The sequence below is a fragment of the Excalfactoria chinensis genome, chromosome 3, assembly GCF_039878825.1.
Source record: "Excalfactoria chinensis isolate bCotChi1 chromosome 3, bCotChi1.hap2, whole genome shotgun sequence".
NCBI classification, from domain to species: domain Eukaryota; kingdom Metazoa; phylum Chordata; class Aves; order Galliformes; family Phasianidae; genus Excalfactoria; species Excalfactoria chinensis.
This window is the reverse complement of record NC_092827.1, coordinates 61,994,325-62,020,670: the sequence shown is the minus strand read 5'-3', so window position 1 is coordinate 62,020,670 and position 26,346 is coordinate 61,994,325. Positions and strand designations below refer to the sequence as shown.

Sequence of the window (26,346 nt, the reverse complement as noted above, 5' to 3'; positions counted from 1 at the left end):
TTGCACTGGTATTAAGGGTTGGGACAATTTGGATACAACATTTCATTTTTCCTTCCAATTTAAAATAAGAGTATGAATCTGAAAAGGGAGAATAAAGATTTCAGTAGCAGAGCCAAGCATCTGATGTTCTGCAATTCTTTGTCCGGCTCAAGGTTTTCTATTCAGCAGCAAAAGAAAAGCCACATTTTATCTTCACTGAAAGGCAGTATGGAAAGCACAACTACCTTCCTCATCCAGCAATCCGTGCAGGGGCAGCTGCTTTGCTCCCTGCTTTCACATACTCTCAGTGTTACTTATCTTCACACAGCTATCCCAAAGCCACATCAGCAGAAAAGAAGAAAGAGAGCAGACAAAATAACACAGGAAGATATTTGTTTTCTACCCAAAAATTAATGCACCATGTCACTTTGGCAAAATACTAATGGATTTTTCCTTTTTTTTTTTTTTTTTTTTTTTTTTCTTTCTTTTTTTTTTAGCTGATAGCCTGATCCAAGGTTCATTGAGAAAGTGGGAGCAATTCCATTAGCTTCATCGAGGGCTGGACTGGGGCCATCCTGAGAGGAGTTCACTCCTCAAAGATATTTCCTGCAGTCAGTGAGCCAGCTCATACAGTGCTGATGTGGCCCTCTAAATCGAGATGCACTGCCTGCTCCAACTGCACAAGACCCTGTCCTTGACTTACTTCAGCTCAGCCACATCACACAGTGTGGTACTAACTCTAGCAGGGCTCTTCCTAGCATTGAGGCTCTTAATCTGTAGAAAAGTGGGAAGCATCCAATTAGAGAAAGTAGGATTGAAATGGGAGCCCAAATCTAGCCTCAGGCTTACTGGGAAGTAGGCACTGTCAACCTTGACCCCACATGGACCGATTAGCTTTTTTAATGCTGCTAATTCATATGCCTGGCATCAGATCTCCTCCTGGAAATAAGCCAATCAGTTAAAGCAGCAGAGGCAAGTGACACACAAACGCTTTGTTTAACAGAGAAAATTCATTCAACACATTTTCACACACTTAAGCTTGGCCATGGAAAAGCAGGGACTGGAACACTTTAGTTCCTGCAAAGCACAATAGAAAGTGTGCCATAATTCACCAGGCTCCAGAGAGGAGTTTTGGTCAGAGGACCAGTATCCAACAGTAATGTTTGATTTATGCAGAGCTATTCATTATACATCCGTAGAAGAGTTACCTAGCTTCCAGGAGACATTCCTTAAATTGACAGCATTAACAGAAGTTTCCAGGGCTCCTTCTGAAGAGCCCTCTGAATGCCAAGTAGAGTAGGACTACAGCAATTTGCAAACTCAACAACATACTTCTATGTGTCTAACAGACAAATTACAACTTAAGAACAGCAGAGAGCAAGTTACTGAAGGCTTCAGTTGAGGAGTCTCCAGTGACCAAATCACCAGCTTCCTCTGGTAAATCCCCAAAACCCTGCAGGGGTTGCAAAATCACACCACAGCCTTGCCTTGGTCTGCAGGTGCCTATCCTGGGTGCTGTTCACCACCCTGCCACCAGGCAAGGCCTCTTCCTCAGCAGCCCCAGTAGTGAGGGCTGGGAGAGCAGGGGGAAGGTCTGGACGGAAAGGGGGATACATGCACACACAGCCCACACTGTATTCAGAGCAGAAGGGTTTAAGAGAATGAGAAGCACTTCTATCATTGGAGCAGGAAAGAAAAGAGGCTGCAAGTTTATTTCAAAATACTTTCCATTTTGGATCCCCTTTCCACATCCTGATCATTAGATCCATTCATTGGTCCATTCACTTATGTGAGCAGTCATGCTCAGAGTGACAGTCTGTGTCCGACTCTGCAAGCTTCACATCTCCCTTATCAAAAAGATGTACTATAGTGAGACATTATCTCCTTGGCTCTCTACCAGCCAGTGAGTTTGGAAGAAAAGGCAGAAGATCTGTGAGTGGCATAGCTCTGTGGGACACCATGACATCCACATAGATGACAGCTTCATTCCTGCTTTTTCCAAGGAATCCAAAATGACAGATGTACATACTTTTACTATGGTAGCATCTACCAGCAAAAATCTTTCCAAACACTGTTCCAGACTATGAAAAAGAGCCAAGTCTATAAATCATATTATTAACATTTATTCTGAGCTGACTTTTTACTGAACTAACCTACCACATAAGCAGACTTCCACAAGTTCTGATGTAAGAGCAGTGCTAAGCTGTTCTGATACAGGATGAAGACTCGAGACTGCCAGCTCTTCTGGGACAGCCTTCAGCACTGCTGTGCTGATAAGACTGCAACTTTAACTTGGAGTTTCCTGAATTCAAAGCTTTCAACACCAACATTCATGAAAAATGAGGTACGCATACAATAATAAAGACATCATAGTAATAAGAGCGTGCTTGCAAGTTTAACATTTCCCTGTGGTTATATGTACATGGATATAAATTGCATATAGATCTATGTGACGCACTAACAAAATTTATAATACAGACTGGAAGATTTAAAAAGACATCACTAAGAAGTAAACATGAAGAGAAGAACATCATGCAAAGCAGCAGCATTGTTGTTGCTTCTATATTGACCATAGTAACAACGCAAAACCATCCACCTCCCCACCCCAAAAAAAAGCCACCAAAAAAAAAAACCCAACAGTGTAACTCCAGCTGTATTGGTTGGAGATTATTGTAATCTGCAGTGCAATGAAGACTTGCTGCTGTAAGAACTGTGTTCTGCAGCTGGTCGCTATGTTTTAAGAAGGATACGGGTCCACCAAAGAAACATGAAGATTTTAAGAGATCTAAAACATGTGACCTCAGAGCTAGAAGAGATGAGAAACGTCTCAGTGCCTGGGAACTGAGGCATTAAGCGCTGCCTCTGAAAATGAAGGGTCAAATTGCAGCTGGAATCCCCATGAGGAGCATTCGCAAAACCTCTGTAAGGGGCACTTCCTATTGAACATCATTATTTTCTCAGGATATATCAGTAGACCTCTATTCCATACAACACTGTTAGATTTTTTTATTACTTTTTTTTAAGTCAATGCAAAGTATGCAGGAAGGTTTTTCTTTTTTTCTAACAGATGCAAAAAGATGTTTCCTTCTCAGTTACTTGATTCCCTGTTATCTACTGGTAACAAGATCCACAGATAAACAGGTAGCTCTGACCAGATGGCTTGAACCATCAATACAAGAGATGGAGAAGCTTCACTTACCATCTGGAGCATACCCTTTAGGAAAGGACTGCCTACAAAGACCCTAAGACAAAACCAGTGATATATCCAGCATACTAACACAGGGATGGATTAAAGCTCACCTCTGATTACCTGAAGAATGACAAATACAAAAGGCACTGACAACACTTGAAAGTATCTCTCTTTGAATTCTTTGATGCAAGACTTCATCCAAAGCTCTTTGTTGCTCTTCAAGCTGAGACCTTTGTAGCACACTGTACCCACCTTTTGTAAGCTACTCCCACTCTAGAGGGAGCGGAGGAGGCAGCAAATCATTGCTCCTTCCCATTTGTGGTGAAGATAAAAAAAAACTTCACAGTCCAGCAAAGCTGAGCAGAAGGGTCCTGGGCTCCCTTGGCTACATGGCTCAGGCCTCAGGACTCCCTGCTGCAGCCCACACAAAGCACACTGCCTGGGCTTTAGAGCATATGGTTTACATCAAGCCACTGTTTCAGCTCCTGGAGAACTATGGCAACTGCTTGACTCAGCAGACATGTCTAGGAGTATAAAACATGAAACCCATTCCAGTACCAGGCCTACTGAAAATTTCCAGGTGCAGAGCATGAGATGGAGATGGATATAGCACAGACTATAAAATCAGGCATGATACATAGAGCTGAGACCCATCTACAGTAAAATCTTCAATTGTGAAGAGAAAATGGAGTAACATTTAGAGAACAGTGTATGTCATAAAAACTTTAATTATTCTCAACTCCCTTATAAACAAGAAATGGAAAAAGCTGAACATTTGGCAGAACCATTTCAGAAGTGTTCTTAAAACCAGTTACTTCAAAAGCATTACCAGAAAGCGGCATTTAAATCCACCACTCAAGTCCTTTCTTTGTCTAGATCCATCTCCTCCACCTGCTGTTTAACTCACATTGGTGTTATTCTGTTTCCCATGCTTGAACCTTTCTTTCTAAGGTTGACTATGGATTCTCTTCAATGCATCTTTAACAGTTGTAATATTATTAACTTTCTTACATTTGAAGTTCCTCACTTGGCAAAAGTAATCTTTATTTCTAGTAAATCATTCTCTTTGATGTGGTTCAACCAGTCAGCCAGAATTGCCATCAGAATGACTAAGGTAAGAATTCCTTTTCCCATATAGAACAGAGCCACAAATTCAACATCAGCTGTTCTTTACGAGTCTGGTGAACCATCCCAAGGGAGGAGTACAAATCTAAGAGGTGTTAGTATCAACAAAATTAGGTTTGTGGCCTTCACATTTTTGATGGCAATTAAATTTCAAATCTGTAATAGCCAAGTGAGTTTCAATTGTATGTGCAAGTATCCTTTCAATCTTTGTTTACTGGCTTAGTTACACTTTCTCAGGCTTTAAAAGAGAAGCAGGTAAGGAGTTTCTGGACTCTGTGGTACTCCAAGTTTGACTCAACATTCCTTGACCTGAGGGAGGGAACCTCTCCTTATCACACCTGATTAAAAGAAAAGCTGGCAATGGACCTGATAAAGCCATCAATTCCACCTGATTCACCCAAGCACATCCTTTCACTTTCCTATCCTTCCAAAGGAAGGAATTTGGTGCTTCTCTTCTGCCAGGCACCTGAGGTTTCGCAGTGCTGACCCCACGCTGCTCCTCAGGACTCCTGGCTGCTTCAGCTGGGGGTTCTGATGACTCTCAGACCCAACCAGATGGGCATGGAATTCACACTTCTAGGCTTCAGTGTACATCCAACTGCAGAAAGAGCACAAATATCAACTTACAGGCTCGGTTTCTGAGATAAATTAGAGCCTAAAGGTTCTCTAAGTGGTGAGGTCTGAATTTAATCAGACAGCAATCAGAAACATGTCAGAAGCAAAGAAAAAAGATAATAGAATTTGTTTTCCTCTAGATAATCCTTTCACAAGATGTCTCCTAGCTCTAGTCAGAAATTCACTGACAGCTGAGAGACCTGCTGGGGAAAATCAGAACATGAATCAACATCAAGCTCCTCGTGGTATGGCAGGACACTGTCTGGAACAAAAAGAGCTGCTTCAATGCTTGTGTCATTCTACACTGTGGACATGACTCTAGCCTTCACATTATTAACACATCTGATCCATGGTGGCTTTTATATTCACATTCCTCTGTTACTCAGATCTGAGAGTAAGTTAACTTCAGTATCTAGTCCTCTCAGCCTGTTCCCATAGGGAAGGTGCTCCAGCCCTCTGATTATCTTCATGGCCCTCCTCTGGACACACTCCAGCAGCTCCATGCCCTTCTTGTGTTGGGGGCCTCTACTCCAGGTGGAATTCCATGAGAGCAGGGGGACAGAATCACCTCCCTTGACCTGCTGGTAAAGCTTCTTTTGATGCAACCTGGTTGGTCTTCTGGGCTGCAAGTGCACATTTCTGGCTCATATTGAGCCTTTCATCAACTGACATCCCCAAATCCTTCTCCTCAGAGCTGCTCTCAAGCCATTCTCTATCTAGCCTGTATTTATGCCTGGGATTGCCCTGACTCAGCTCTGGTGAGGCTGTATCTCGAGTACTGTGTTCAGTTTTAAGCTCCTCACTACAAGAAAGACTAGATGATCTTGTAGGTCCTCTCCAACCTTGTGGTTCTATGATTCTAAGATGCAGAACCTTACACTTGACCTTGATGAACTTTATGAAGCTGGCACAGGCCCACCTCTCAAGCCCATTCAGGTCCCTCTAGATGGCATCCCTTCCCTCTAGCATGTCAACTGCACCACTCAGCTTGGTATCATCTGCAGACCTGCTGAGGGTGCACTCAATCCCACTGTCCATGTTGCCTACAAAGATGTTAAATAGCTCTGGTCCCAGGACCAGTCTCTGAGGAATGCCTCTCGTCACCAGTCTCCACTACATTAAGTCACTATTCTCTCAGTCTGTACACATACCTGGGATTGCTTCAACCCAAGTGCAACACCTTGCACTTGCCCTTGTTAAACCTCATTAGATTCCCCAGAACCCAAATTTCTTTTCTGTTGTGTCAACTGCATCACTCAGCTTGGTGTAATCAGCAAACCTGCTGAGGATATGCTCCACCCCACTATGTCATTAATAAAGATTACAAGGAGCACTGGCCCCAAGACGGACCCAGGGGGACACCACTCATGACCAGCCTCCATCTGGATATAGAGCTGTTAACAACTCTGTGGCTACAACCATCAAAAACCTAAAAAAACTCTGCCAAGAAATCAAATTTTGCCACAGAGCTAACAGTCCTATTACACAGATGCTCTCCCCAGCACTGATGCCTGCACAATGCTGTTCTGCCCAATCTGCACCTTAGTCTGGGCATCATTTCATCACAGCCTGTCCACAAGTCTTTATCCCTGTCTTCAGGTGAGTCAGGCTCTTCCCCTGGAGTTGGCCTCCAAAAATACCTGCAGGCCAGGTAACAAAAGAGAGAGCTTATTGTTTCTAGGCTGTCATGCATTCCCCCCACATCCCAGCAGTTAGCTTTGAAGTGGGTTGGCAGGGGACAGAGCTTGAGCATGTATTTTCATGAGCCAAACCCCGTCCTGCTGCCTGCAGCCATGGCCATCGATCTCCAAGCAGGAAAACACACCCATGAAAATTGCATTGCTCATTAAGAGGCCAACTAAACCATAGAAGCATCTTTGTGTTGAGCACCTGGGTCATTTCTCATGAACTTAAATCTCCATTCCATTGCTCTGCTTTCACATTAGCGCAATTTCATTAAAATCACTGGCACATTACAGAGGCAGTGGAATGAAGAACATGGCCCTGCTCCTTCAAAGGCTGAAGGAAACATCATATATAATTATCTTGATGCGAGATATGGACAAGGCTTATAGAAACTCACTGCAGGCAGTACAGTCCTCTGCCTACACCAGCTTTCACTCCATCCCCACCATGCAGTGGTTACTCACACACATAAAGCACAAGGCTTTATACTCTTAGTTCACATTACTCATTTTCTATGCCTAGTTTCATTCAGTGAAATACACCCATTCAAACATCTAATCTCCTTCCAAACTTTCCTCAGCTCTTGGCTTCTGGGATGTTTTATGGCAGATCCACAAAGCAGGAGACAAATGCTGCTCCTCTTGGTACTGGTTTGGGATGCCATGTTAAGTGGGAATCAGCACCTCTCTGCCACATTCACCTAATGGCATAAAGCCATTATCCAAAGCCTTTGAAGAAAGAGTTCATCTTAGGTACCTTAACACCCATAACTGGATTACCTTAGTCACTTGTGGAAACAATACCAAGTGCAAACTAAGCTGTAACTAGCCAAAAACTCATAGCTTTAACTGTAAGTCAGGTACCTAAGCCACAATTTTGACCACCCTCCTTCCCCCCAAAAAAGGTCAGAGATGCACTTCTGAAGCAAAGACTAGATTGGGACCCAAAGTCTTGTCAATTGTCTCATTTCCTTATGTACATCACAGACTTCACCAAAACTGCCCTCCCTAAGAGCTCTGGAGAACTCGCATATGGAAGGGCTGGTTTACTCCTCTCCCTAAAGCCACCTCAATACATGCTAAACCTGCTTGCTCCCTTACCCTGTAAAGTAGCATAAATTTTTTAATCTACCAGAGATTCACATGTTTATGTAAAGTTTTTCCATTCCATCTCTAGTTGAAGTGCACGTCTAACTTTCCACTAGAAACTGCCAAAAATTCCTCAGGCTCGCAAAGTCAGAAAGTAGGAATTCAAGCTTCATCGTGCACTGAAGGAAAATAAGTTAAAACTCTCCATATATTTTTCATATTGCAAACCTTTCATAAATCAGAAAAGTTTGAGTTTCCCAAAGCACAGGTTTGCTAAGAACAAAACACTGCCTCTGCGCTAATCTCTACTCTTTCATTAGAAGCTTTTAGAGGTTACGTTTCTTCAAAAAGATTAGAAAAAGTACATTCTAAAATAACACAATCAAAGTTGCCTCTTCCTATTCACAAAGGAAATGAAAATAAAAAGCCTTAAAACATTATTTAATGACCTGTAATATACAACTGCTCACAATTCACATCTTGAATTGGCTTGAACCGGCTCTGATTCTTCTAAATAACTTTATTACACGTCATTTATTGTGAAAGATCTTTCAAAAAATAGATATGCAGGTATGTACCCTGAAACAGGAAGCTGACTGTGCATAGTCCAAGTCTCCAAAAGTTCAAAACTCATAGATACTGGGAAAAAAGGCAGAATAATTTTACCATTGTCTTTCTGAACTCTACTCTAGCTTGGTCTCAGAGAAGAAATGGATAAGCACAGATTTTCCTTAGTGATTAACAGTCTTCCTGTTTTGTTTCATTTTCAGAAAAAAAACACTATTAGCGAGATCCAAAGTAACATCTTCATGCGAAGCCCAGGGTTGTACTTCACATTTCTCTATATCCAGCCCTATAATATCTGAGCACATACAATCAAGGCAAATGGCAACAGCTCCCTGCAGTCACATCAGTTTATGCACTGTGGTCTGCCAACTATTAGCAGGGGTGGATCAGCAAAGATTTTACCCAATTAAAACCCTTGAAGAGCAGCTGAATTTAGTGAAAAGACACACATCTCTGCAGGTCTGTGAAAGAGAATCCATTGACATCTCCCTTGGTTTAGCCTAGAGATATCTACAACTCTATACACAGATTCCTACAAAGCTATTTGTTGACTGGTACATTATCAATCTGCACAGCCTGCGGCCTGTGGCACCCATGTCTGAGCAGCCAATGTGGGAGATTTGGTAGGAGTAGAAGGAAAGGAGTTACTGATGCTACGAAGAAGAAAATAGAGGTACAGGACAGAAGATACATTTTTTGTTTTCCTTCACATAAATGCCCTTCATAAAAATCTTCTTTTGTATTTGCTTTTGTAATTGGAAAGTCCTCTCCATTCATTGCAGTAATCACCACCAACAGGTCTGCCAGCCAGCATCAGCTGTTTTCTATTTCCAGGACACAGAGCTGTGACAGCATCACTGCATCCTAAGCACCGAAATGCTGTGGCTGTATAACAACATCCAGCAAGATTTTGCCTACAGCACAATTTCCTACCATTGTCCTCAGTAAAACAGTCGCTGGCCACGCTGATTGGAAGGGAAGTAGGACAGAAGTTGGCTTTTAGGATACTACAGCAGCCTTCCCATGGGGGGGTTTGAGACTTTCCAAAGGCGCAGGGAGTTTTAAATATTCCAAAAGATAATTAATCATAGAGCTCTACACGATTTTTTTATATCTGGTTTCAGATTATATCTACTCAGTCATAGTAAGACTGTGTCTTCTTTCATGTACCAGCATTAACTTCAGGGAATCTACTAACAGAGTAACTATCAATATGCATGAGCAAATGTAGCAGAATCTGCTCTTTGCTCCCTGTTTTTGTTTGTGAACTTTGACTATGGTCTTCAAGGAGTACTACAGTAATTGTTGGTTAAATGAAATCACCCTGAGGCAGGACAATCCAAGCCATAATTCTGGGAAAGGAAAACTGAACAAGAGGAGTAAGGAAGAAGGAAAAGAACAACTGAGGTTAGAAAACACAGAAAAAAATAAAATGGTAATTAATAGCTGGTCTTACTCCAGTGTCAAGCTAGAAAACAAAAATCCCTGCCTAGGCCCCAGCTGAGGACTCACAATCATCTTGAACTGCAGAAAGGAAGAAGTATTTCACTGCGCTCTGATATGTGAAGAAGCAATGCACTTGCTCATTTGGCACTGTGACTAGGATCAGGTATGGCATTGGCCTGGGACAGGCGCAGCAAGAACACAGCTCTGAGTGGCCAAAACTCCAAATACAGAACAAGCAGCTCAATAGCAAGATACCCATGACCTGGCCCTTTTTCTTCCAAGTGACAGGGACCAGCAACAGGAAGCATGATTTTACTACTACCAGTGTTTTTTTGTTTGTTTGTTTGTTTTTTGTTGTTTTTTTTTTTTTTTAATCACAGTTATTTGTGTCAAAAAGAAAGCATTGGATAAGTGGAATATAAACCCAAGTCAGTGGTGCAGAGCTCTGAAGTAAATCCTCAGCTTGAGAGTCCTAAAAGCTTACTCCTTTGTTACCAGCACAAAGCAGAACCCACTGGAGTGCAAGCGTCATCCATGTGCTTGGTACCACCTGCACACACTAAATGAAAATACCAGGCCCAAGAGATCTTGCTTTAAAAAGCAGTTCTTGAAATCCAGCTTGGATGAGCACAGCCCAAGAGCTGCTCTCTGACCGCTGGTAGATGGCCCTCTGACATCAAGCTGGAACCAGCAAAGTTTAGGGACAAAAAAGTTTCCAAATATCAAAGCGCTCATCAGGTATTGCCTGCTGCTTGTGAGCTGTGAACATCCCTTCATGAGCACTAGCCAGTTCCCAAAATGAGCTCCTGCTGAAAACCATCCCCAAAATTCCATGTCAGGAACATCCACCATCACAGGGCTTTGACTGAACCTGCACAGCATACAAGGTGCTGTTCAATGTAGTTAGAGGCAGCCTGGATCTTTTAAGCTCTGTATGCTCCACACTGAGGAAGCAGCTCTGCAGGGACAGCAGACAGAACCTTACCTCGGGTCCCTCTAACCGAGACTGCACCCTACTGGCAAGGCACCAAAGTTTGCACTGCTCTACACATAGCTTAAGCAACTTGCAACTGTCATCTGGATTTGCCATCTGCTACCATTCAGAAGCCTGAAAACACAGTTTTCACAGCCCGAAATACATAAAGGCTCCTGCAGACAGTTCAAAGTTTTAATATTTGCCCTCTCCATTTTTACAAGGAGTGCTTGGAGAAATAGTACAAGATTAAAAAGAATATAAAAATAAAACCTAAAAAATATTTATACAGCACAAACAGCTTAAGATATACATTCTGGAGGCCCCTCTAAGAACCAAACAGGTCCTTTATGATCGCCAAAAATCTTTGGCTAATTTCACGGAGGCTCTCAGATTTTGACTGGAGTCTGTTTCTGCCACACTCACTGCAGTTCTTAGCAGCATGTTCTGCAAGACAGTGGCCTTAGGAAAAAGTCTTCCTTCTCTCCAAGGACAGCAACAGGTTGAATGGTGGCAATGTGCTGACATGACTCACCACTCTCTTCAGGCATCCTGTCTTTCAGAAACATTATGCTTCTCAGCAGCTACTCTGATGCTTGTCCTCACCAGAACAGGAGGTCCTTCAAATATCTGAGCTCTCTCTCCAGCACTCTTCACTGCACTGACATCCTTACTTCTGGATGCTCAGAAATGAGCCCATGGATTGTGTATGACTGCCTATCAAGATGCTTGTATGCACGCTGCAGTTGTGTTGCCTGACTGCATCAAATAAATAAATAAATAAATAAATAAGATTTTTACCCTTCTTACCAAAAAGTCCTGATGGAATCCCAGCCCAGAGCCATCCTCACACCTGGGATATCTCTGCAGTGGGGGACAAGCACCCCAAAAGAGTCTAAACCCACCTAATCACAGAGCATCTCCAGGAAATGGTAATCTTGAGTCCTGATGGGAAAGAAGAGGCAACACTGCAAAAGCTATCAGAACGCAAATATTAGTACCAATGCCAAACATTTTTTGTTCAAAAATCATCCTTTTTCCTTCTTTGTCTTAAAATGTACACTCAAGAGATCTCCCCTCTCCTTTAGGTAAGCAACAAACAGACAAGTGCCCTGCACTGCTCTCAATAAGGCCATTTCTCCATGGTGCCAGCTCTCAAAGTAAGTGCACTCTTAAGATCCACACAAATCTCCCACTGTCTTGAGACATCAACATGCTTTGCTCTCCATATGCCTTTGGCTCAGGACAACCATAACTATCACACACCCTATTTTAGGATCTGCTTTTCTGCTTCCATCCTATCCTCCCTGATCACAGACTAATAAGACTTCTAAACAAAGCCATCCCAAAACCTCTTTCCATCACACCCAACCAAGCAAGTTAACTGGACTCATTCACACAGTTTCTGCTCATGCAACCTTCTCCTTATATTATCCACCATCACTATGCTCCCCTCCCACTGCTGGTCCTGGAGAAAAACTTGGTTTTTCTTTCACTCCCTCTTGCTCTGACACAAATATGGGTGTTGCTTCCTCCAGTCCAATGGGGAGCATGGAGACCACACTCTCCTGGATGCTCTCTCAGTGCATGGCTGTGCAGACACTGCCATGCCCAAGCCAGCCTTCCTGTGCCAGCACAGCATGGGACAACCCCTTTGTCATCACCCCAGAGAGAGATGTGAGAAATTCAAAGCCATGTCTCCTTTAGCTTTGCTATAGTGGCTATTTAAAAATCTGTTTCCACTTCTCCAGCGTTTCACATTCATTCCCATCTACCTCACACCATCAGCATAGCTGCTCTGATGCTGGTCTGGAAAGGCTGTCACTGAGATGCACACCATGCCCGCTGCATTCCTGACGTGGCACATCCCAAGGCTGCCTCAAGTGATGGCAGCCAGGAGGAGCAAACAGCAAGAGCCCAGAGCTCTGACATGGGCAACACCGCACTGCCAACAAAACACTACATTGCTTTGCACAGCCAACGAGAATATTTGGCTTCCTAAGACTGTTCACACTTTCCAGGTTTTCACTGCTGTGCAGCCACAGAAGAGATTATTTTTCCTGTTGCATTCCATTTTTCTGTTTTTTGGTTTTTTGGTTTTTTTTCTGGGGGAACTGACCCATTTCTTTAAGGGGTGGATGCCATTCAGAACCCCCTTGGTGGACCACCATGGAGTTGAAGATATTCAGGTAGCTCTTCCTCTCTCCTCTGGTACATACATACACCCTGTAACTGAGGAGAGGGCTCTAGCATCACCGAGATATCTAAGATCCTACAACGCTACCAGTGCATAGATCAACAGTAGACCATCTCACTCACAAACCAAACAATTAAAGAGGCCCCTCAGAGCCTTCTCTTCTCAAGGCTGAACAGCTCCAGCTCTCTCAACCTGTCCTCGTAGAGGAGGTGTTCCAAACCTTGGATCATTTTTGTGGCCCTCCTGGGATGTGCTCCAACAGGTCCATGTCTCTCCTGTTCTTAAGGACTCCATATCTGGACACCTCTGGAGTGAGGCCTCCACACAGAACAGAGGAGCAGGATCACCTCCCTTGACCTGCTGGACATATTTCTTTTGATGCAGTCCAGGATATAGTTGGCTTTTTGAGCTGCAAGGGCACATTGCTGGCTCATGTCCAGCTTCCCATCTACCCCTAAGTTCTGTGCTCAATCCTTTCACTCCCCAACTTGTACTGGTAGTGGGGGTTGCCATGCCCCAGGTGCAAGACATTGCACTTGGCTTTGTTGAACATCATGAGTTTCACCTGGGCTCACTCCTCAAGCCTGTCTAGATGCCTCTGAATAGCAGCATTGTGTTGACTGCACTACGTAGCTTGGTGTCACCTGCAAATGTGATGAGGGTGCACTCAATCCCAATGTGTCACTGATAAAGATGTTACATAGCAGTGGTCCTAGGTCTGACCCCTGAGGGACACCATCACTCATCTCCATCCAGACCTTGAGCAATTGACTACCACTCTCTGGATACAAACTTGCAACCGGATCCTTGTCTTTCAGCTGTGCCTAGAACTTCCACTTAAGCAGATATGCATGTGTGCAAGCACAGAGTAAATCACAGCATCGAACAGAGGGAGTCTACATTAGGGACAAAAATCACAATCTGCTTCCTAAGAAGCAGAGGGGATCCTCAGTCCCTGCACTATTGTCCTAGAGGAGAGTTCCAAGTGGAAGAGAACAGAGACTGAGTGTCACTCAGGCACCAGGTTTTTAGAACAGGGAAAGTGGAGCTGAGGAAATAGGAGATATCACCCTGAAAGTTTGTCTCTGACATAAATAGAACCAAGTCTGTGGTCCAGCCCTCCGTCCCTGCAATAAGATCTCAGACACTTAGCAAATACATGTATTAAAAACATATGCAACTCAAAATCACATTAAAGCCTCAGTCCATCTGAGCCAGATGGAGCCTTTCTATCACTGCCATTTGCTCTTTAATGGTTTATATTACATTTGCTTTGGGAGACCAGAAACAACAAGCTGATGGCACAGCTTTGAGAGAAGCTGGTGTAAAGCTTTTCTGATGCTGATCACAGCACAGCAAACACATGACCCAGAGCACCTACTCCTGTGAGTGCTGAGTGCCCTCTGCCAAGTCGCCTTCAAGCTGCTGCGGCCCCTCTGTTCTTGAGCTAAGGGGCCACCTGCAAAGGATCCAGCACTAAAAACCCCACACAATTATGTCACTGAACTCAGCACGGCTTCAAAAGGTGATGAAAGGGAAAGACATTCAGACTATGTGAAAGCACAGCTCAGTTGTTCATGCAGGGCATGATTACCGGTACTGTGATGTATTTCAGTGCAGCTGCCACGTGAAGCAAGACACTATCCAGCAGGAATAGCAGAGTCCAAATCCAGCCCTCCATCTACCTGGATAGAGAAATGGAGCATGCCCTAACAGAACACCCAGATAAATGATGTCGACTATTCAGTTTCTCTTACTCTTGTCTTTTTTTTTTCCTTCTTTTTTGAGACAAACGAATGGGAAAACCAACATTCCAGCTCCAGGAATTCCGTACTTTCTTCCAAACAAGAATTTCAGCCAAAAATATTGCAGCCAACTATACAGTAAACATGACGACAAATACCCATTTGAAGAGTTGCCTCTTACTTTACAGCAGACATATATATTAAGAATAACTGACTCCTCCACTGGAAAAATAATCAGGATAAGGCCAAAAGAATACAGCAGTCGGAAAGATTTGCTGGAACAGAGACTGATGTGAGATGCCCAAAAAGACTTGATGAGTAATGGCAAAATAACTATGCTGGAACGATGAAGTAGGAACACACTCCATAGTCCTCTAAGGGTAATTTGCTCTGTTTGATGAAGAACTGATTTGATGATCAAGTTACTCATTGAATTGGGGTGATGTAAAATGCTTACCTCTCCAGACCCCATTCTAACAGGTTCATATGTAATTTGAATGCACATGTTAGGTTTCCTTCCAGAGCAAGAAGCATGAATTAACTTCCTTATAGCACTATTTCAGTATTTCATCTGTGGTAATCAATACTAATCCATTAGTTTAGGAAAAGCTCTTTACTTGGGATATACAATTTCTGCATGACTAGGGTCATCCCTTCACCTGTCTTCATTTTTCCACTACTCAGGGCTGCTGCCTGCTCCCAGTATAGACCAACTTTGCCATACAAGCCCTGCGCTGAAACGGAGCTATGTACACAAACTGATTGCAGGGGCACTGCAGGTTGCACAGGCTCCTTTACTACAAAGACTTGGAGAACAAGGAAATCCAGGAAAAACAGGGCCAACGAGTATCCTAAAGGCAGGTATCCTACCCTGTGACAGGGTGCTGCCAACAAGCACTGCAGCTGGGAATAAATCAGGACTGGGATCAAAGCTTCATGGAGTTCAGACAGACACTGAGCCAATGCAATACCCCTTGCTGGTGTAAACGCCCCTTTAGTGCAGAGGCAGGCTGTGGAGATGCAGGCTAAGCTGCCAGCCTTCTAGATCCCAAATATTCAAGGGTGTGGAGAAAAGCACAGGAATGTGTGTCCCTGAGACCCAGAGAACAGACAGCAAGCAAAACATCTCAGCCCTTCTCAATTTTAAATCTCGGGCTTTCTAAGCCACTGTCTTGATCTTGGCAGTGCTTATCTTGGCACTGCAGCCTGCGAACATTCAACACAAGCTGAGCCAACAGCACAGAGAAAGTATAGCAGACACATAGACAAAAATGTAAACCTGAGATCAGCAGCTTCACGCTGGTCATGCACAGCAGACAACCTCCCAGGCCACCTCCTGTTGCTTCAGGAGCCCCACTGCTCCTTTCCAGCCCTGAAGACATGAGCCACACTCTCCTCAGGGGAGTAAAAGCACTTTGTGGTATAACATGTCCGCAAAACAGTTGCTGCTTCACAGCACTGGAAGCAGAAGAGATGAGTGGGACTTTCAGGGAGGGAACTGCACCAGTGCCAGCTTAAAGGGCACAGCACCTGGTAGCAGCACATCTGCATGCCACTTCAGCCACACTCCTGTCCCCACTAATAGCAAGAGCTGGATGACACTGGGACCAGCTGTCAGCCAGAGAAGCTACTGCCCCAGAACACCAGGAATGGAGCCTGCTAAGAATACTGCCCTGCTTCAGTGACGTGAAGACAGCAGAGCACCTACAGGCAGCTCCACATCACCTGGAGCAGACAATAAATCCAGCCTCAGGAGCTCAGAAGCCATGTTTACCACTTCAGTGCCCTACATGAGAAATGCCAGTGTCAGGCAATGCACATATATGAGAGGGAGTTGTCTATAAGAATGCACACTCAGTACACTGGGTCATACAGACAGGATCCCATTCCTTCTGCAGACACAGGCAGTGTACAGCATGTATTTTTTTGTGCCATGATCTACTCCTTCTCTGTAGCCCAACTTCTGCAAGTATTTCCTTAACCACACATCAAGACAGCCACGATCCTTGTGCAGTCTGCAGGGCTGGAATTACACAGTTCAGCAACACAAGGGCTTTCATACCTCTGCACACCCAGAGGCTGATACAGAGCTACGCAGTTAAGACCATAACAGCATCATCCTCAATAGCTAAGAAGATACATTGCATAGACTCAAATGAAGTAGAAAGTTCCCTTGGGAGCCCCACAGCTCTGTGTGCGTGTGTCACACAGTCTGGACAAGGAGGGAGCACGAGAGCTGCTTCTGCTGTCAGTAAGACTCTCAGTCTGAGTTCAGCTTCGTAAGGTTCCTCCCAGTTTTCTCTCGCTGTCCGACACAGACGGTGCTTCAGAGTTCTTTGTATGAGAGCAACTAAGGAGGGGTTGTTCCCACAGGAGGTCAGCTTTCCATCCGCCTATCAGTAAGAGCCGGCCACCCTTCCACACACGGGACTCGGCAGCAGGCAGCGAGGGCTCTCCCTGGGCAGTGCACAGCCGCATCTCCCGCAGCCCGGCTCTGCCACAACGTCCCTCTCTGTCGCCTCCTTGGCCCGAGGGGCTGCCCGAATTCGATTGCGGCGCCAGCGCAAGGCCAGAGCTCATAGGGGAAAGCCTTTTCTTTCTTTCCAGACAAAAACGCAGGGCTTCTTCCCTCCCTTTGCCACGGTCCCCCCTCGCTGAGCTCAGACAGCCTCCTCGCCCCCCGGGCACGACTCAAGGCTCCCAAACGTGGAGAGAATTTGGGACCAGTTCCCAGCAGGGAAGCACCAAAGCGAGGAAAGGGGAACAGGGATGGATTTACTTCCACAATCTTCAGCCTTCCCTAGAACCACTTCAGTCGTTGCAGTCGGACGAAGAGAAGGCAGCGTTCGGCAGCTGGCTGCCTCCCCTCCCGGGCTGTGACACTTCTCGCAGACATCGCCCGTGTCCCAGCACACCAACTCCCCACTCCATCCCCTTCTCCTCACGTTCAGGAGTCCCAGGGACGGCACACCGGGCTCCCATCAGGGACCCTTCCCTTGGCTCGGGTCAGACAGAGCTCTCCGGCCCCCTGCAGCCGCACAGAGCTGGGACGGGGAAGGGAGCAGGGCCGAGGAGCAGCGTCCGTCCCCGCTCCGCCCCGGGAACCCAGCGGCTAGAGCCTGGTGACGGATTGCCCCTCAGGACCCCTGCACCCGCTTCGGGCACGGGATGAGGGGCTCCGCGTGGCCGACGGTGCCGGCAGAGCCGCAGCGCTGTGCGCACCCCCGGGGGAAGGCTGGAGGGGAGCCGCAGCGCGCACCTCCGGAGCGCAGCCAGTCACACAGGGTCGCGGCAGCGCTCCCATCCGCGCTCACTGCCCGAAGCTGCGACCCACGGGGCCGAGGGAACGCACCGCGTTTCCTTCGCCTCTCCTCCCGGAGGGTTCGTTCAGCGCGGGGCTGCTCACCTGCAGCACCGTCGCGCAGTTACGGAACTGCGAGAACGCGACCTGGCTGAGGAGCGAGAGAGGCGCGGGGCGGCGACAGGTGCGGCTCCGTGCGGGGCACTGACTCGCCCGTGCCTGGGCCGCCCCCGGATGCTGCCTACCTGTGGCGGCGGGGAGCAGCGCGGCGAGCAGCAGCAACATCGGCAGCAGCGCGGCCCGGGGATGCGGCGGGGCCGCGGGGGGCGCAGCCATGGGGCCGGGGAGCGGCGGGGCGCGGAGCTGCCGCCCGCCCGGCGTCCGTCTCCGCGGGGCTGCCCCACTCCTTCCTGCGCGCCCCGCCGTCTCCTCCTCCCGGGCTGCCGGGACACTGCAGCGGGGCGGCCTCACGGAGGCGGGCTTCTGCCCTCCGCCCCCCGCCGGCACTAGCCCCAGCCCCGGCCCTCGGTCCGTCCCGTCCCGCCCTGGTGAGTGCGGGCTGCCCAACCCCTTCTTCTCCCATCCGCAGGTTGGTGCTCATCCCTCCCGCCTGCGCCTAGAGGAGATCAGTAGTGCCGTGGCACTCGTAATAGGTCGTCTACAGGGGGGAACTAAGGAAGAAAAGAAAAAAAGCAACCAGAACAAAAATGGTTGAGAGGGATGCGGGCATCACCGTCCTTGTCTGCTAAGCACAAATCAAAGCAAACAAAACCAAACTCCCAATTTCGCACCTGCTCCTGTGCAGCCACCCGCCCCGAGTGCCGCTGCTACTGCAGCGTGTGCGAGACAGGCGTAGAGGCGGCTGCGGGGACCACGCTGCCAAACCGCACCCTGCTGTTTGGGGTACTGCTCCAGGGCCCCGCTCTGCTTGCTGCTCAGTACCGAGCTGCTCGCAGCCCTTGCCCACGGCAGCGCCGCGGCGCAGTGTGTGCTGCCGACAGAAGAGCTCGGTTTCCCTCAAGCCCCAGGTGCCAGAAATTAAGTACAGGCAGCAGCCTGTGGTTCTATGGCAGAGCACTGCGGGCTGCATGCCCTGCTGATGCTGCTCTGCTGTACTGGGAGTGATGCCCACTCATCCTTGCTGGGTTTGGGGGCACCCCCCAAGGAACCGTACCAGTTTGCTTCCCAGCAAAGTGACTCCTGCGCCCTGATGCGACCATGGCAAAGTGGGGGCTGTAGCTGAAAAGTAAACTAGAGTCCCAAACGGTGTGGCAGTGTAGGCATAGCAGTACTGACCAGACAAGGGATCTGCTCCCAGCCCTCAGCTGTGGGGGTCTTCAGAAAAACACCTTTCAACACTCCTGGAGTATTTCCTCCAGAACCTCACTGCTGCAACATAGAAGAGACTCTTAGAAGCAAAGCTGCCTGCCAAAGAGGAAAGGAGCCTCCAGATGCCAGGGTTCAGGTAGCTGGAGGTAAGGTGCAAGTACCGACTCCCATCCAGATTCCAGAGTCTGGGATCTCAGCACTGGAAAAGACCAAATCCTGCCTGAGACCTGCATCAAAAACGTTTGTTTGTGAAGAAGGTGTTGTTGGACAAGTCAGTCATCTGGGAGTTGCACCTGCTGGATTGCTGCACAGAGATGAGCGTTTGCTTTGCTTTGATTTGTGCTTAGCAGACAAGGACTGTGATACCCACACCCCTCTCTCCCATTTTCCTTTTGGTTGGGTTTTTCTTTTCTCCTTATTTCCACCAGCAGAGGACTCACTATGAATGTCATGGCCTCACAGATCTATGGGTATGGGTGGCATGGATGGGCAGATACTTGCCCTCAGAAGCAAAAGTAATGCTCGGTAGCTGGCAAGGCAGGCGTACAGCCTCAGCACTTCCTCAAGCACCTACATACCCACTGAAAGGCTTTGTATTTCTCTCCCATCTTTCTTCATCGTCTGCCCAGTGCAAGTGCATCCAGCACAGACAGAGGGCTGAGGCATGGAGCAGCACAACCACCCACCCCCAAAGGAAGTGCCCTTCCAGCCCGCCTGCATGTGCCGTGCACCAGAGAAGTCTTTTTCTTAAAAGGCAGAATTGCACTGAGATGGTGAATAACTCCTGCATCAAGCAGGGTGACACGTTTTGATGAGTAGGGACTTGTTCCTATGTGACACTATGGTAATGTGGAATTTGTTTTTCTGCAGTAAAAGCATTTGCTGTAATTAGCCATTAGCCCAACGGACATCTGCGTAAGTTCTAGGATTAACATATAGCTCCAACCAAGACAAGGGATATTTGGGATTGCTGATTCTTCCGCTCTTCTTTATGCAAACATTTCTCTTCCAAGCTATGTACAGCCAGGAAAATTATCAATGAAAGCTCCAGAGCAGCGAAGATGCAGCACTGAGAGTCTGCTTTCTGGATTTATGAAAAGCTCAGTGGAGCAGACCCTTTGCTGGCAGAGTTTGGTTTCTAGCAGAGCTTCTTGTCTCATCTCCTTTGATCCCCTTTTGCGCTCCGCTAATTATGAGGTAATGAAACAGCTTTGTGCAACTGGCAAACAAATTTCTTCACTGCTGACTTCCAGAATGTTTGTCATCAGCACAAAAGAAAGATATCTGCAGCCTCTGGGGTAAAAGTGGTAATCCCATGGGTTCGCAGAGGTGGGTTTAGAAGCAGAAGACAGAGAGAGGCACATTAAAGAAAAGCTTTAGTGAGTGAAATTGCCCAGATATTTACTGGAAACCTCAAGGGTTCTGGACAGTTTATCTCCTGTGCAAGCCAGAGCATGGACTTGGACACAACCAAACAGGCTTCAGCCCCAGCATTGGTGTGGATATGGAGGTGGAAGTGTGGGCTGTGGGATGGGCAGCTGGCTTCCACACAGTCTGCAGTCTCATCTCTGGATGCAGGTGAGAACACAGAAGCTTTCATGAAATGAAGTAACGTTTCCTTTACTTACACACATGAAAGTATGACTGCTATAATAAAGAAGTTTCTCAACAGTTTTTCTAATGGTTTTCATCACAGCGTTGAGAAAATTGTTTGAAACCTGCAAGAAATGCAAGAATTACCTTACTATTGCACTTCAAGATGAATAGAAAACTGATGTTAATCACTTAATGCTTTTCAGTTGAAGTGTACAGTTCTGTTGGAGGCTAGCAGCTGCAGCAGAGAGAAACAGGATGAAAGAGAGCCAGGTATTGCCTTCCAGCCACATAACACTCCTGTGAGCACCTGGTAACCACCTCCTTCCCTGCAGATTGTCTTCCTTCAGCATCAGTGTACACACAGGTGGTAGAAGCACAGGCAGCTGCACCACATAAAATGCATTTTATGCTCATTTTGAGTTGGAACTATGAAAAAGAAGGCAATGTGGAACACATAAGAATCCATAATATAATAATAATTCATTTGCTGAACTTCGTCTCTTCTGGTGATCAGTGTTTGCGACCAGTTTCTTAACGTGATCCAGAAAGTGTGTCTCTGTAGCTGATCTGAACAAATTCCGATTTACTGCATTGACAAAGAAACTGAAAAATTAGTTATTGCCATAGACCCAGCCCAAACTCCAGTCACGGATCTAAACCAACAACCCTGCCTTCAGTATATTTCCTGAAGTTCATTATATCAGTCTGTTTATTCTAAGGTTCTTTCATTTGGTCCTTTTTCTCTTTTTTATCAACCCGCCAAAGGAGACGTATCTCAGTTACTGCTGCAGCTGCTCCCAAATCTCAGTTCTTCTCCTTCCCCTCCTAGTGCTCTATCTGCACAGAGACTTGTTATCCAACATGATGAGTGTGAGTGGTGGTAAGAGCATGCTGTTCCTCTCTATTAAACAGCTTCTGCTCCTAGAATAAATGATTGGTTTCCTTTGAATGTTTATGGACAGTATGGAGATAGCACTGTATTATTCTAAAATGTGATTTGTCATAACAGTGAGCATAATGTGATGACATGGTTCCCTATTCCTCATTTCTTGGTGATTTTCTTTATGAGATTTTGTTGTTGTAATTCAATGATATAGAGTTGTAATCTTTACTACTTCACCAGACACCTTTCAGCACTACAGTCAGCAGTAAAATACACAAGATCTATTTCTGAAAGTGTTGGCAAAATTTATGCTTATGGCCTTAAGAACGTATTTCTTTTGCTCTGGCAAGGTTTTACAAAACCCAAGTCTAGCTCTGGGGCTGACAGCTCAGTCAAAAACAAGGTGGGTAAATGCAGCAAGCCCTAAAGTTCATCAGACCTGAGCGTTGCTGTTCCCAGCCTGGCGTATGCAATGCTCAGTGGTATAGGGCCTATGCCAGAGTGATGCCTGGAGAAGAATGTTCACACCTTGGGGACTATCAGGAGAAAAGCTAACTGACTTGAAATCCAATGACAGGCACCATGAGAGAGTCAAACTTGGCTAACTGGGCTTAAGGTTATTTCAACTGCTGAAACTCACAGCACAAAGAAGCATTGAGTCCAGTAAGCATCGTCTTGGCAAACTGCAGTCTAACAAAAATGTGTCACCTTGGCCACTCTTACTGTGTGTTCTTCCAAATTAAACACAATGGTAGCTGCTGCTAAAATGGGGAAAGATGCCTTGTACTTCTCCACTGAACCGTCAGCAACAGAAGATCACTTAACTGGAAAGGCACTCCAAGATTCAGGGCTGTGGTTCTAGAATGGCTTTCATATCTCCACAGTGAAGCTGGTGGTGACATTGAGACAACACTCTGAAGAAAAATCTCAAGCAGAGACAGAGTTTAGGGCTCTACACAAAACTCCAACTTGAGCCACTTTGCCAAAATAAACTGGTTTCCATCACAGCACCAAAGGAGCTCCCCCTAAGTCCTACAGAAGGAGCTATGCACTCTGCCAGAAATTAGGAGCACTGAGGACACAGAAGGGGCTGCCCATATTCACCACACTTTCCAGGGCCAGCAACTCAGAGGGAGCCAACCCAGAGACAAGGAGCTCCACTCTTGTGAGGAATGGGCTTTCTCTAGGCTTGGAACTCATGGGGATTGTTCTCTCCATCTCTTCAGGCTCCATATATGTAAGGGTCTGTGTGAAGATCAGTGGTGCTTTGTGAAACTGAAAGGCTCAGAGGATATTTCTCCTAACTCTCATAAATGTCTTCAGGACCCATGTAAATTCGGTTACTTTAGCAAGTTCGTCCAAGCTCATTTTCCCTAACTGTCCCCCTCCACTTCATCAGGGAACAAGTGACAAACCTACCCCTGATAGTCACCCTCTGAGAAACTCATTTTCCTGGAAACTCTGGAGTACAACCCCCCTTTATTTTTACAGCAATACCAGACATGACTTCTCATTCATTACATAGACAGGAAAACTTTTTTTCTAGGTTAAGAGCTCTTCACAAAAATGGAATGTTCTCCTTCCTCCCCTTAAATAAATAAATAAATACAAATGAAAGGAATCCTGACGTTGTATATATTTTCAATTCAAGGTTTCCTAAGGTGCTTCACATCATGCTACATGGTAACCATAAGGGAAAAAAAGGATGATTCAGACTTATTAACCTATACATAGTACAGGCTGAGTATCACTTGTTTTAAAGGAGGATCCTGGCCAAGGCTTCTCACTTTCATGTAGTTTGTGCATGGGACTTAGCCATAGTGCCCCTCATTCTTCACACAATTCAGGCAAATCTTCTGCAGCAGTAAGATGATTGTGCCTTCCTTTATTCTTCAGAAAGAGTCCCCCTGGGCAAACAATAAGAAGCTCCATTGCCTAAATCTTTGTGTCAGCCTAGAGACTGGAAACAATGCTGCTATTGCACAAGCCAACCCCCCAAACATTGACAAGTTGTGTCCGATTCCTTCATGAATGGTCTCTCTGTCACCAGGGCGATGAGGAAGGCCAGATCCCCACCCCCAGCCCTGGCTACCACCCTACAATAGCTGGGTGTTTGACTAGCAAGCACTGCTGGCTTTTAGCAGTTAGAGCTCAGCACCGATTAAGGTTTCCCTGGCCAAGAGGTGCTGTCACCATGGGATCCACAGCTGGGAGGGCAGCACATCCCACAGGCACAGCTGGAGATGCAGGATGGGGCTGGAGAGCACTGCCACAGGCTCTGGCTCTGCCCATGTCACAGGAAGAAGAGGGATGTTTGGCTGGCATGTGAAGTTCCCTGAGCTCAGTGGAGACGGCCCCGCTGTTACTGTCTTTGGAGAAGGATATTCCTAACAAGCAATACCTCCACATGATTTAAGGGCTGGTTTGAAAACAGGACACAGGGTCACCCTGGCAAATCTCTTCTGAAGCGTTTATCTTATTCAGGGTGCTTTATCCTTCAGCTTTGCACGGATTACATTCTTTCTCTGCTTCAGGAATTAGGCACTTTTATTAAGAAACCTGGGCTGGGAGCGTGGACTACACACTATTGGTATCCAGGTACTGTAAAGGGAGTTGAAGTTCAGCCTGGCAACAGGAGCCAGTGATGACACTGCAGTTTCAGAAACTCTTCTCCAGCTGCACGCACTGCCCTTGTCTTTTCCAGCACTGTGGTTTTGTTATATCTCATTTTTCCTTCGCCTAATCAAATTTTCATACTTTTCAGTTTTCATCCCTCTTTCTCAGTTTATACTATATCACTGTATCCTTCTACTTCTTCCTCTCCCCTCTTACATCCTTCTCAGCAACCAGGTCCAATCCTCTGCCCCAGGGAGACAGAAGCTGCTGGACTTTTCTTCTCATTACAGCTGAACGCAGCACCTGCTCTCTCTTCCTCACCCTTTTCCCATAATCACCACTCACTCAATACTTCTTCTGGCCCTATCCTGGCACTGCTGTCCTTTGATGTTCTCTCTTGAGTTTTGACTATCCCTTACCTCATTACCTCCTAACTCACCAACTCTCACCTTCACACTGATGCCCATTTGATTACCTGGCACCTTTGCCCCTTTCCTCTGGTTTGCCCTGCATCTGCATGTTTCACACTCCCTGAAACAGATCTTGTCTTTGCTATGGACTACTTTGCTGTTGGTCTGCTTGGCTGAGATGATGACATCTGCTTTATCACTGCCTCCTGTGTCTGGCAGGTCAGTAAAAGATTTCACTAGTTCCCCTCACTCCTTTACATGAAATGAGTGCTTCTACCTCTGGATAAAACTGCTTCTGTGTCTCAGTTTTCTACACTTTCTGCAGTACCTCTAAAATCTTCCTTAACTAACATCATTTCACAGCCCTCTTCCTTCCCAGTTTTGTTTGCTCCCTTCAGAACGCTTCTCTAAATCATTTTCTCTCCATTTCTAACCTTTTACTCCCCAGTACCTACTAGCTCCATCTCATCAAACAGTAGCTCCTCTTTTCACCTTTCAGACTCTTCCCTAGGTGACCATTTTTAGTCTCTTTCATCCCTGAGCCTTTGACATTTCCTTGCTTTCTGTCATATAAAACTTCTGCATGTGAAAATTTGCTGTGAAGAGCTGTTCCTTGTGTAAGCCTCATCTTCTGAAGAAGGAACTCAGCTCTCTGGTTTCTCACCTTGTCTAAGAAGAATGACTCCTCTTCCTTCCCACCTCCAGCACCAGCTTGGGAAACAGAATTGTACTATGGCCAGTGAAGTGAAACTGGCTTGATAACAACAGCCAAGTCATCCTCACCTTGATGGAGAACACCTATGCAGATGGATGGAGATGGGATTTAAGTAATCCCCACAGCATTTATACTTCCAGGTAATCTAAAATACTTCTGCATGCATCCAAGTTTAAAAATAAAAAGATCGCATCATGGTTGATTCTTAGCAGTTTCTGGTGCCCAGCTATTGTATGTCTTTCTCTTTTCTGCCTGTAGGCACTTCTTGGCAGGGCTCATCTCATTTCTTCTGCTGTACAACAGCCAGAAGAACACAACCTCACTCTCAGCAGGGCTCTGGCAGCACCAGAACTGGGTGGCAGTGCTCCATCCAAACAGCACTGCAAAGGCAATTGGCATAAATTTTCTGGGAGGAGGAGAAGAGACTGCCTGAAGGGAAACTGTTGTTGCAAGAGGGATGCAAAACTCAATATTTCCTCATACTTGGGATGTTTGGCACAGAAGTTATGAAAATAAAGGACTATCAACTCTCTTCTAAGGAAATAGGTACAAAGATAATTTTGACGCAAGTTCTTCTCATAAACCCATTTCCCCCATGAGAATGCTGGCAATTAAATGCATTTTAAAAGCAAAGAAAAATGCTTAATTTCTCCTCTACTGCCAGACAGGAACACTGCATCACAGATTTGTCTCAAGAACTTCCTGAGCAAGTTCATTGGTGTGTTAACTTCAGTCTCAGTTGTGGGTTACTTTGCTAAGTGCCAGTACTGCTAGGAGTTTATTGATTGCTGAAAAACAGAGCAGTGTTTTAAATATCCAATGGAATTTCACATTTAAACAACTACACACTAATTGTAACTGAGATAAGACTGTGGTCGACCAGAA

General features: G+C 46.0%; 1 protein-coding gene across 1 annotated transcript in view; it reads right to left on the bottom strand.

Moving 5' to 3' along the window:
- Positions 1-18,382, bottom strand: part of FNDC1 (fibronectin type III domain containing 1) — a 58,008-nt gene extending 39,626 nt beyond the window's left edge. The window contains exon 1 of the mRNA XM_072333358.1: positions 18,158-18,382. Coding sequence (XP_072189459.1) covers positions 18,158-18,248 — 91 coding nt within the window. The 5' untranslated portion in view covers positions 18,249-18,382. The remainder of the gene's footprint in view (positions 1-18,157) is intronic.
- Between the last annotated feature and the right edge of the window lie 7,964 nt (positions 18,383-26,346).